Below are 13,171 nucleotides of genomic sequence, written 5' to 3' on the forward strand. Positions count from 1 at the left end.
GTTGCTAAGTGCTTGCTCATGTTGTTGGGTCTCTGTAAAGAGTATGGTCTTGACCTGCTCTATGTGAAAAGTGCCTTGAGATGACTTTTGTTGTGATTTGGCGCTATATAAATAAAAATTGATTGATTGATTGATTGATTGAGTGGAAAATCAGTGAAAAAAAACACAGGCAGGTTTAGTTTAAGAAAGATCCCACACAATGACAGCAGAACGTTTAGGCTGAATATGAATCAAAAGACTGAACTACTTAACCATGAAAGCAAAAGCTCTCAAATAATTATCCCCTTTTAATTCTTTGGAGTTCTGCATTGAGAGAGCCTTTTAAAAACTGAGTTGTGGACACTAATTGCCTGAAAACATTACAGCATGTTAATATTTTCAGTTTTCTTCAGTCCTCCATGACAGAAAGCTGAATATCTTTGGGTTGTGAACTGTTTGTTGAAACAAAACAAGTCATTTGAGGAAGTCATCTTGTGCTGTGGGAAACAGTGATCGGCATTTTTTAGTCCAAGCGACTAATTGATCAAATCGAGAAAACAATTGACAGATTAATTGATAATGAAAATAACTGTGAGTTGCAGCCCTATTTTAATTTCAAAAAGGGTCAGTGATGCAAAGAGAACATTATTACAAAGATATGGTATTTATTTAGTACGATGCTTCAGTAGAAAATATGCTTTTCCTGGAGGCCACGAACATGAACATCACACAATGACAGTCGAGGAGATGCAGACATGAAGTTGTTCATGTGCGACTGTGGAAACAGATTCACATATAAATACTAATTCCAGTAATAAATGGAAAATTATATCACGTTCAAGGTCATGTCCTCTTTTCGTACGACATACTCTCACTAAATTTTCTTGTATACGTGCTTTCAGTAGTATAAGAGGAGCTGTACCTACAAGGATTTCAAGAAAATGGTGAGTTTTCATTCATGAGACGGGCAGCACATTGACACAGTCTTCTACCATCTCAAACAGGAAGTAATGTGGGCCACTACGCCGGGCCAACTCACTGGCCGTCTCCCCGCTGCTGCTGCGGAGCCCCGCCTTCAGATGCCGCTGAGAGAGGAGGAGCTCTAATGTGTGGGCAGAGTCTATTTTTGAGGCGCTAGTGTGGGAAGCAGCCAGGTGTAGTGGTGTGAGCCCTCCGTTGGTCTGAGCGTTGAGTTCAGCTCCATGCTGCAGGAGAAAACTCACCACAGTGACGCGGCTCCAGCGGCAAGCGCTGTGAAGCGGCGTCCAGCCGTCAATGGTGCGGGGGTTAACCTTAGAGCCGGCGGCAAGCAACACAGAAACTGCGTCGACGTGGCCGCTGTATGCTGCGCGGTGCAGCGGAGTGTAACCATCCTCATCACAGCAGTGCACCAGCAGAGGATCAGCAGTTAATAACCTGTGGATCGTTGACAGCTGAAAGAAAACAACAGAAATGCTGGAGTCAGAAAATAAAACTGTATTCTCATGGAAAACATTTTACACAGGAAAGTGCTGCTATTAAAATTATGACCAAGACTGTCATTCTGATGATTCTGATCCCGTTACAGTTAAGTGTTTATTGTTTGCCTCTCTAGAGAGAAAATTAGACTGAACTCTCTTCTGTTTGGGGACCTCTGTGGTTGTCCATTAACTGTTATCATGTGTAAATACATAGAGAGATATTCTAATTATTCTAATAATCAACAACCGACAATAGCTGTTAGCAATTACATTTTAACATACAACTGCTGCGGGATCGGATGTTTTCTGTGATGTTTTCTAACAACAGTAGAACCAAAAGTAAAGTAATTTCACCTCATTTGAGGACGTTTCCTTTCCTCTCTGTCGCGGCTTTGTGTCAAAGTCTGTTACTATTCAAATAGCGTTTCCCTCCCTTTAGAATAGTGCAGCACCCTCACCCTCGGATATCAAGAGTTAGATGCACCAGCGTCCTGTAATTACCACTTGTGGCAGCAGAGGCTGCTGTTGCTGTTGTCTCTGGTCACTTTGACCCGAATAGTACCATGGGTCAAAAAAGTAAACGTAATACAAGGGTTAAGGATCTTAACAGGGTCATTAAACTTTTTTTTGCGAAAAATGAAATGCAAACCAGACACTAACACTATATATCTTAAAGCATATCTGGAGGGGTCTTTAAAGATAAACAAAATGCATTTTGGTTACAGATGTTGAATGTAAACTCATCCCCACAGGGTACCTTTAAGTTATGTTGTGTGTCAGCATCAGTGAAAGAGATTCTTACTGTATCAAAAGTTGTACTAGAAGACAGAGTATATAAAAACTGCAATTACATGATGTCCATGAGTTCAAGTTATCCTGCTTGAATCTTACCAAAGAGGGAAAATACCTGTAATCATGGGTTTTAATAGTGCAAAGTAAAGGCCGCAGAATTAATCACAAAGCACAAATTGACACAGAACATAAACACATGCACACACACAGTTCACACACAGACAACTGTAGTAGTCACATTACAAACTAAACACTTAATAGCATAGAGATAAATAACTGAGTTACATTTGAACCATTTAAAATTTGCTCCCATGCAATTAATTCTTTTAATTAACTTTCTGTGTGCTGTGGAAAACTGTGACATAGTACCACAGTTATTATGTACATTATGCATCATGATCGAATTAGATTGAGGCAGGTTTTCTTTCATTGTTTAATTATCCAGAGGGTGAATGGTTTTTTATGCCATTAATGCCTTGGATAGGTTTCAGGGTGCATTAAATAAGTTCGCTCTTTGTCAGCTGTTCTCCTTCAGTGAAATGTATTGCCTCAATCCATTCTTCAGATCATTTCCGCATGTATTTACAAGTAAATGTTGGCTTTTGCTGCCGGGGACAGCTGACTACATTGTTTTATTTCTGGCTTGATCTACTTTAAAAACGTCCAAATTGTATTTAGATTTAGTTGCATTACATGACCTTCTTTTTGAGCTTTTTGTTGGCTGTTTACAAAATCAACACTCCTATTGTGAAAAGACAATAGATGTAATACAGGATGTTTGTGCTGTGTGACTTCAATTTAAAGCCAAAGGTTTTTGATATAAATGTGAAAAAAACAAAACAAAAAGCACTGCAGAAGGGTCCAGTAAGTTTTTTGACCATGTCAAAGGGCAGTAAGAAACATTTATAAAATAGACCAAACAGCACCTCAAAAATATTTCTCAGTGCTGTAATTTCCTTGTTTTTATGGATGAATGCGTTGAACTCTTAAAGCCTTTTCTAAATAATAGCTTTGAGAGCTGTCATTTTGACATTTGAAAACATGAAACCAATTTTCAAAGGGATATCCAAACATCTGCTGAAAGAAGACTAAAGATTGAATCAGGTTTAGTCATGCTCCATTTTAACCACTTTTGAAAAATGAAAATCCACAAACAGCTGTAGTCAAGACCACTAAAAGGAAATCTATCTTTCAGAACTTTCTCTAGTATTGACCATATTTTCTATCTGCTAAAGATAATCATTGTTACCACTTTGTTAACCTGCACTAGGTTGAATGTGCACTAATTGCAAGATAGAAAGAAAATGTGTGCTTTTGACATGTGACTGACTGCTTTTTTTTCCGCCATAAATCTACAATTTTTCCATTCAGCAACATCTGATAAATAGTGTCCTGACATAAATACTTCAATATAAAGCCCACTTAATGGAGCAACACTGTGTACTTTATCGCTAATCAGCATTCAAAGCAGCCAGTCTTTCACAGACACCTTTATTAGGGTCTAACAGCTATTCATCAAATGTGGTAAACTGATAACACAAAAACCCCCCCAAAACAGGCACACAGTAGCATCCATGTTTCTGATCATAATAACTGATAAGTGCATGCAGTTTACTCGAGTGAATGAAGGCTGAGGTGAGAGTTACATCCTTGTGATTGGGGATGATAACTCCTTCTCCTCCTATACTACCACGTCTTTAACGTGCTGCGTCAGTCAAGATACAACTTACGATAATACGGGTGTCACTTCCACTGCTGGTAGAACCAAAAGGCGGTGTAGTTGTTTTTTTGACTGAGAAAGATACATATTTTTTGAATGTATAGGCAACAAAACTGTAAATATACTGTATATGCCCCAAGTTTCTACATTTTTTGGTCAAAACTTTGCTTATTTTGTAGCAGTCATGAGTGTTTTCACAGGCAGAGAAAAGCAGATTTAGTAGGAAAATCCTGCCGCAGAGGATGACATTGCTTAGAGGACCTACAATGACACCTGACATAATAGGTAGAAGCCTTTCTTAAAATACAGTACGTGCTCTGACATCACTATGTGGGGAACAGACTGATCTGCAATTTCAAACACAATGACACCAGCAGAATGCTGTTTCCTGTATATTATGGTTTCAAAACTGTTAAATCAAGGGCACGTATATTATTATTTTTTTATATAAAGGACAAAACATAAAAACAACTATAATCTAGTTGCTCTTAATGTAGCATCTCAATTTCTCTTTTGGTTGCACTGTGCATGAGAAAGTGTGTAAATCATGCAAATTACACATGGAGGGAGAGCTTATGGGCTCCGTGTGCTGCATACTTAAAATATTCACGTTTGACCTCTCATGCCCAAATAGTCACTGCGATTGTTTTTAAATGACCTGTTAAATTCTCTTGACATTTTGACAATTAAAAGCTGCCATGGCACTTAACGGTGAAAGGCCTAATTGCTGTAATCATTTCGGCTGCTCAAGTGGTGACTAATTGCATTCCTCTAATCTCGACCTCCTAACAAATATTCCCTCTTAGTAAAAAAAAACCAGCCTCCTCCACTGGAGGATCTGACACTATAATTAGACTTTTTTTTTTTTAAACAAATGATTAGATCAAAAGTTTTCCTGGCACAGTGGTTCAGTTGTTCGCATTGGTATAAGGTCCTGGATTTGTATGAATGAACAAGTGATGCCTCTGCATGTTTACCCAATGTTTGTGTCTTTCCTCCCAGTCCAAAAGAAACTAATGTTAGGCATTTGCCCCCAGGGGAAATGAAAAATCAATAAACCACTGCTCATGACTGACCTCTTCATTATGAAATAATCACATTTGTCACAGAAATGAGTAGATGTGCAAATTTAACTTTTAAGTTTAAAGTCCAGATGAAACAGCATTTTGAGAGTATCTAATGTCCGTATTAAGACATTTTTCTGAGTGAAACAGGACAGACAGGCGGAACATAATGTTGGGAGGATTTTGATTTGAACGTTGAAAAGTGGGCGTGTCATCATGAATCTTAGCTCTGTGCCGCTAAAAGTTGAAGATTGATTGATGGGTGGTTCAAGTCTATATAAGCACACGTCATATATTGTTTTGCAGGAAGAAAACATGATTGGATTTTGATATAAGAATACAAAGAAACTGATTTTTTTTTGGGTTTTTTGGCATATATTCTTAAATAGGTGCACAATATGAAAAACGATGTGATCTAAAAGGGTTAAAAAGGCATTTTTCACTTTAATAAATGCCTAGTCAGGGGCAGACACTGCAGCTGACAGCTTAAAGCTTCAACAAGAAAAGCAATGGTAAGGATGGAGAGAAAAGACAGAACCACTGAAAAGTAGTGGTTAATCAATCTATCAAGTTTATTAATCACATGTAATCATATAAGGTACAATCACAGTGAAATATAATCCTGCCAGTTCCTTCAATATGCTGCTGCTGAGGAGGAGCAGCAGTAGGAGAGAATTGTTAGTGCTGTCATTAAAATGACAGCAGAAAAAAATAATATATAATTATATGTCTTAAATGTCATATGAAGCCACCAGCCAACGCAATTTTAGCACCAGTGCACCCACTGGAAAAGTGTAGCCCTGGAGATGCTGCATGACCAGGACTGGATATTTTACCTCAATAAGTTTTTGGGTTTGTGGAAACAGACACCCCAAAAAAACGGTCACATACTGAAAGCTGGCATCTAATGTCAAGTCAGATTTGCAGTTCTGATAATTGAATTCTTGATCAGATTATTCCTAAATTTAATTAAGAATTTTGCCAAATTAAAGCTGTATTTTATTCAGGCAATAATTTGGCCGCTTGTGTTTAGACAATATTTAACATTTGAGAAGTTTAGATTCTTTTGTTAAATGAAAAAAAGGGCTGTGTAGATAAACTTAATTACTCAAAGTAAGATATCGAAAAAAGTATTGCTTTGCACTGATATCAAATAATTTCTTATGATAACTGGCTATATGAGCAGTGTATATACAAAAACAAAAACTAGAAGTCTACAGTGCTGCTAGTGAGGCTGCTCATTGCAAACCAGCAAAAATACAACTGTTGAACTGATGAAAAATAAAGAGACAATCTTGCTTCTCTGGTTCTTTACCACCAGAGTAAATTGGGATTTTTGGGGAGAGGTGGTCGGTTACTAATAACGATATTCTTTCATATTGCATACTTGATATGACTTCCTTTCTAATTACATTAGAAACATACAGTATATGGCACAGCTTAGTATCTACAGTGCTGCTTTTTCAGTTCATAATATTCCAAACATGAGGACTTCTGGGCAGCATCATGTCATTATCGCTGAAAGGAAAATATTAGCATGGAGAATTACTTGACTCATGAGAGCTGAAGCAATTCCTCAATTAATTGATCAACAGAAAATTTAGCGGCAATAATATTGATAATTCATTGTTAAACTATTTTTTAAGCAAAAAATACCAAATTTGTTTTTTTATGTCTTGTGATAGTAAATAAGAAATGTTTTGTTTATGATTGTTGATCAGAATAAACAAGCTATTTGAACACAACAACATCGGCTTTATGAGGCATTTTTCACTATTTTCTGTCATAGTGCAGTTCAAGCAATTATGCGATTCATCAAGAAAATAATCACAACAATGAAAACAGTTGTTAGTTGCTGCTTTAGCTTGTAGATTATTATTTTTATGCATTAATTAATATTAAAGATCCCCTCCAGACATTTTCAAAATATGGACTTAACATATAGTTTATTTATTATATTTTGTAGCGAGAGAGAGAGCGAGCAAGGACAAAAGCTAAGATCGTAACGATGTGGCCAAAGAGACTGGAAAAGAGTTACTACTTAAAAATAATGAGCTGCATGGTCTGTGTAGCAACCATCTCAAGCTCCTCAAGACCAATGCTGATCACTAATGAGGCAAATCAGGTAAACGTTGGTGCCAGAACAAAAAAATACTCACGCGATTGTTTTCCGCTGCCCATAGTATGAGCTCCGCTGGATTGTCTTTGAGAGTTTCTTCTTTTTCTAGATACCACTCCTCACTGTGGTCCCCCTCCTCTTCCTCCATGTCTTCCTCCTCATCCCTGCTTCCGGTCCATAGACTGCTGGCTCCTCGGGGGATCAGGTGTCCATGTGTGTTCAGAAGCTCGAGCTGGTTGAAATCCTCTGGAAACTCCATGACGCCTCTATGGAGAAATCAGGCAAACATGATGGCTTAACTGACTAAAAAGAAACTAAGAGAAGAAGAGATGGAGGAGAGGTTGTGATAGAAAACTGAACAATTTATAGAAAGATTAATATTTAACACTATTCAGGTCACAGGGGGAGGTTTTGCCTGAGGTGCTGCAAGATTGAATTTTATACAATTCCCCCCTGGTCATCCAATTAATATTTTCAATAACATCTTGTTTAAAGTAGCTCATCAAGGGCATTTTAATAATCATACTGTCCCTGAAAAGCTGAACTGCCTCAGGATGTCTCTGTTACCTTGTCATCTGAGTGGAGGACACACCAGTGGTCTTTTAAAATCTAGTTTTAAAACCCTCATTATTTCACCTCCTCTTTATGTTGCATTTTTCAAATGTATGTGTGTTATCAATCACACAGCTAGTTGTCCACCTGAGGCTTCTCAACAGGTCAATCTGGCCATGACTGTATGTCTAAGTATGCAGGAACTTATTCAAACATTGTCCTTGCAATTAACTTGTGCTGCACCAAAAAAACATGAAAATAAAATATTTAAGCAAGCTTCCCTCCAAATAACAAAAAGTTAGTTTTCAAGTGAAGAACTTTGAGTGCCCAGTGTAGAGTTAATCCCTGAGATCTTCTGATCTAAAATTCAATCCTAATTTAGCAAACATTTCCTAAAAGCTTTTTCTTTGCAATTATTTTACCCCATTTCAGACTTTGGACAGTTGAACCAATTCGTCACTTAATCGTTCGACTGAAAATGAATTTGCAACTACTTTGATAATTGATTTATCCTTAATACTATTTTTGAAAGACCCCGTCCACACATAAATCTATTTTACTTCTTGTTCCTACAGTTGGATGTTTGAGCTTCAGTGTGCACAATGATGTATGTGCAGAGTTTGATACTATAAGAATGTTTTCACAGTTATCTGCTGAAAGTAGAAAGTTTCTTTGTGCTCACTGAAAATCTGAGTGTAAGGGACGGGCCTACGAGCATAATTTGTGACATCATCACTAGTTGGGAGCAAATCGTGGTCCAGTATGCAACTTATACAAGTGTAATGTGGAAACTTGAAGCCTCCAGTGCACATCAAACCCCCAGGAACAGCACTGGTCTTTGAAGCCAATTCGACAAAGTGGCCAAACTGTGAAATGACAACTTCCGGGCCTGATAGGGGCCCAAAAAGCATTATATGGATATTTTTTGAGTCACAATCCCTGCGAAATGACTCCGCACAATTGAATTGTTTTATCCCCATTCAAGTTAGCCAGAGGGTTAAACTGGAAGTTAGCTGTCTCAGCTAGCAGAAATCTGTAGTGAGCATGCTCTATGGGTGAATGGGGCCCCACCACCAACACTGTATCCAGTTCTCTTTATACATGCATGGTGCACATACACTGAAAATTGACTTTACTTCTGATGAAAGATATTTGCATATGTTTAGTTTCTGGAATTTTTAAGGATTAGATGGCATTTTTAGGATTTTAACATGGTCATTATACTTTCCTAGATGTGCTATTGTGGAAAAAGCATATGAGACACATTATTATTGTTCCAAGCAGAGTATTTTTACGTCTTAATACATGCCTGGAGGGGATCTTTAAGCAAAAATGTCAGTGCCAACATTTTCCCTTTCCTGCTTCTTATATGTAAAGATTCCCTGCTTTACTCTGTTTTATCTGATTGTAAACATTTTCACTAGTTTCTGATGTATTACAAACCAAATGATTAATTAAGAAAATAATTTATCTGTAAAGCACATTAACTAATTACGAACATAATGTTAGTTGCAGCCTTGCTGTTTTTTTCTTTTACATTTTACTATATATTCTGTTATACAAATAAAATAAACAAAAACTTGTTGTTCAGTGGAATGACAACACATGCTTATTCTAATATTGTATTGTACAGAAACACCTCTCAGTCTAATTGCAATACAGTTCAACAGCACCACAAACTGCAGCTTTCCAAAATGACCATACAGTTGAATTAATCTTTCTCCAAAACGTGTCAACAAAAATTGAACGTTATAACAATGAGGGTAACTGTCAGGTAGGTAGTTTTGGCTGTAACGTCAGCTAGATGCCACATATTGCGTTCAAATTCAGATTTACAGTATGTTGCAAGCGGCTAATGTAAACAGGCCATCGTTACACTGACACAACAGTTGAACGTATGAAAATTACGTTGAAGTTACATGTTGGCTAACGGCTGAAAACAACATTTGAGCGACGTTTGTCATGTCAACATAACTATTATTCCCACTCAATCGGGAGATTTAACTACTAAAATGAATAAAAAGCAAATACATTTCATCGTTACCTTCCCGTTTTGCGGATTCAAAACAAACCACGGTCAACTACAGGAAATGCACATATGGATGTGTAGTTGTTTTCCTGGTTAGCTTCAGAGAGGAACACAGTTAAAAGACACTACTACCCATAACCACTTGCAGCTGCCTTTTTCTTCTTCGTTGTTTAAATTTCCGGCAGTCTATACGCTGCATCGCGCAGCAGCATTCGCCGGTTTTTGTCATCTACCGACAAAGTGCACTTTCATGAGAAGTGATGCCTCACTTACGGTACAGAAGATACTATTTATTGAGAGGACGGTGAAAACACAGCCCAATATGATTTTAATATGTATTGTTTGTTTATTTCTTTTAATTCATTCAAGAATAAAACTGATTTATAAAACAGTTTTAGGGTTGTATTTGTGTAGGGCAGATGTCAAAATTCCCATTAGTAAGTGAGGGCAAACAGAGTAACTGCAGCTAATTTGGCAAAAAAATGACTCATAAATATGAAATTAGACTAGAAATGTAATTAAAAGCTGATCCGCATAATAAGCAGTGGTCTACTTCATTTATGGCTGAAGCAAAGTAGCCTACTGTCATTGACACAGATCTGTTCTTGTCAATTCGGACAAATTATGCACCTGTGGTATTCATCCTGTAAATTTATAAGAGATTAACAGGTCATATTCATTGGGATTTACATGAGCCTTGTGTTTACATTGTTATCTACTGTAGATTTATGAGGAGTCACGTAAAAGATTCGATGTAATCTATAAAAGGGAAAACTTCAGCTTTTGGCCGGATTCGGCCCACAGGCCGCTATTTGCCTACTGCTAAAGTAGACTTTATCAAGCATCTGGTGATGTCTTTGGACCCTAGACTCCCAAATCTAGACTTTATCCATTTATCCATTAAAACACTCTTTTCACTTCTGTCAAGAGGATAAGCTTTTGACAAGACTGTAGATGAAGACTGCCATTAACCTGCATGATCCTTGATCATTTATAACACAATCAATATTCAATATTTCTTCAACAGAAAAACACAGATATTTTTGCCCCCATAAAACGAGTTCTCTGGGGATTTGTATGGACAGTGAATCCATCAGATGGCTCCTCAACAAGAAAAAACAGAAAAGGAAGACATGGGCTCCAGCTCTATTTAGACAACATTAGACTACATTAGCAACAAGTGCACTTAGTTTGATGGAAACAGATGAGCATTTTTAATCAGAAAATTGACAGCAGTTTCACAACGACAGGTGCAATACGTGCAATTTGGAACGCTGTACTCTGCAGGTGGGTTTAGTTTTTGTGCCATAGTTGCCTCTGTGTTTCCATGAAAACCCCGATGTCCATGATTTCAACCTACTGTATGTTTTTTTCAACGCTGTATGTACATCATATCAGAAAAGCCACAGATGTCTTCAAAACCTATTTTTATAAGCTATTTTGTATGATTTTGTTGTTTTAGCAGAAGCCACTACAACCACTTAGATGCACTACTCGTTCTGGTATGATTATTAGCACTGGTGGTAGTTGTTCAGTTGCTAAGCACCCTTGGCTGTGTTTACTGCAGATGCAGGACTAAAATCCTTGGTGAGGCAGCTTTTAGCTTTTAGGCTCTGAGCCACTGGAACAGTAAAATCTTTAAATGTAAACTTAAAACCTTCCTCTTCAGCCTGGCTTTTGATTAAGAATGGTTTATTGATGTTATTTACTTATTTTATTGTATTTATGTTGTAAAATTTTATTCTATTTTATTTTAACTGTTATGTTATTATTATTAATATCATTATATATTTTTTTATTCCTCTTATTGATTTATTTTGTCTTTGTTTTGTTTTGTCTTTTTAATCTAATTTATCTACTTTTTTAGTCAAGCTTTTATTTAACTCTATTTTACTATATTTTATCATCATCATTATTATTATTATAGCTTTTAAAATATTTTATTGTATTTCATTGTCATCATTTTTATTTTTGTTTTGTCTTTTTAATCTTTTATCTAGTTTTTAATCTATTTTTTTCCCACTCTATTTCACTACTATTACTCTTAATAAGTCTTTTAAATCTATTTTATTTCATTTTCATCATTTTTATTTTCTCACATGTGTTGGTCTCAATATGTATATATTTGTCTTTTTTGGTTGTTTTTACGCTCTACGCTTGTTCTGTCATATTATCGGCTTGTCAGTCATCTGTGAAGCATTTTGAACTGCACTAACCTGTATGAAAGCTGCTATACAAATAAAGTTTGATTGATTGATCGATTGATTCAGTGGCACAACAGCAACATACAAAATCACTGACCGAAAATTAAACCTTTAGCAGAGTGTATAAAAGCTTTTTGAAGGCTTGCAAGGAAAAGAAGGACAAAGGAGAACATCACAAATTAGTCACTGCATGAGCCACATCTCCTGTCTCTGTTTGGTACAGACTCATTGTAATAAAATAAGCATAACATCTCTGTGCCTTATAATAATCTCTGTAACCACGAGTCTCTCCATAGATCCATTTTCCTTGTTACAAAACCAAATAGCATATCATGAAGTGGTGCATTTATTTGTTAATTTTGAGTCCAAATGTAAAGATCTTGCAGGACTGTAATGAACTATGGAACCTTATCAATGATGCAAAGTTGAAGTGGAAAGTAGAAAATGTGTTATTTTATGTTTCTTCATGCTGTAGGAAAGAGAAATCCATTTATTGGCTTTCAAGACAGATGCTTTGCTTGACATTGTGATGACCCTTTAGGCCAATCTGTGCTGTCAGAATGGAAAAACTAATTATTCTGAGAATAATAATCATAATCTTTAATTATGGAGCTTCACACAGAAAAAATAATTAAAAAATGATTTGACATTTATGGAAATACATGTATTTGTGACGAGAACTAGATGAGAAGATTGATACCATTTTCAGAATTTGTCTAGTAAATATGAAGCAACAGCCAACAGGCACGTAGCTTAGCATAAGGCTGAAAACAGGGAGACAGCTAGTCTGACTCTGCACAAAGATATATCACATTTGTTTAAATAAAAAAAAGAAGAGTAAAAATGGCAGGGGGTGCTTTAATGGGAGGGGTTATGTGCTGACTATGTCTTGGCCAGGAGCAGTGACTTATTTAAGTCTCCTCTAGTTGCCAGGCAACCTCATGGTGATGATAATATTTCAAGAGGTCACTGCGCTCGGCTAAGAAATAGTCAACACATAACCCCCACTACAAGCACCCCCTGTCATTTTTACACTTCATTAAAAAAAGAGATATATCTTTGTACAGAGCCACACTAGCTGTTTCCCCCTGTTTCTAGTCTTTATGCTAAGCTAACCGACTGCAGCTCCATATTTACTGTACAGACAAGAGAGTGGTATTGAGGAAAGAAAACGAATTTCCCACAATGTCAATAGCGCCAAAGGTGGACCAGGATAAAATAAATAAAGCTAATTCCAGTAATGAAACATAAT

General features: G+C 36.7%; 1 protein-coding gene across 2 annotated transcripts; it reads right to left on the reverse strand.

Moving 5' to 3' along the window:
• Window positions 1-569: 569 nt before the first annotated feature.
• On the reverse strand, window positions 570-9,847 carry ankrd49 (ankyrin repeat domain 49). Of its 2 annotated transcripts, none has more exons than XM_067584683.1 (3): window positions 9,718-9,847; window positions 7,175-7,400; window positions 570-1,412 (listed from the first exon to the last, which is right to left on the reverse strand). In XM_067584683.1, the coding sequence occupies exons 2-3, from the start codon at window positions 7,391-7,393 to the stop codon at window positions 936-938; spliced, it is 696 nt and encodes a 231-aa protein (XP_067440784.1). In that variant the 5' UTR covers window positions 7,394-7,400; window positions 9,718-9,847; the 3' UTR covers window positions 570-935. The 2 variants fall into 2 exon arrangements, with proteins under 2 accessions (XP_067440784.1, XP_067440783.1); XM_067584682.1 differs by having other exon boundaries at window positions 9,731-9,845.
• Between the last annotated feature and the right edge of the window lie 3,324 nt (window positions 9,848-13,171).

The sequence above is a fragment of the Thunnus thynnus genome, chromosome 3, assembly GCF_963924715.1.
Source record: "Thunnus thynnus chromosome 3, fThuThy2.1, whole genome shotgun sequence".
Classification (NCBI taxonomy): domain Eukaryota; kingdom Metazoa; phylum Chordata; class Actinopteri; order Scombriformes; family Scombridae; genus Thunnus; species Thunnus thynnus.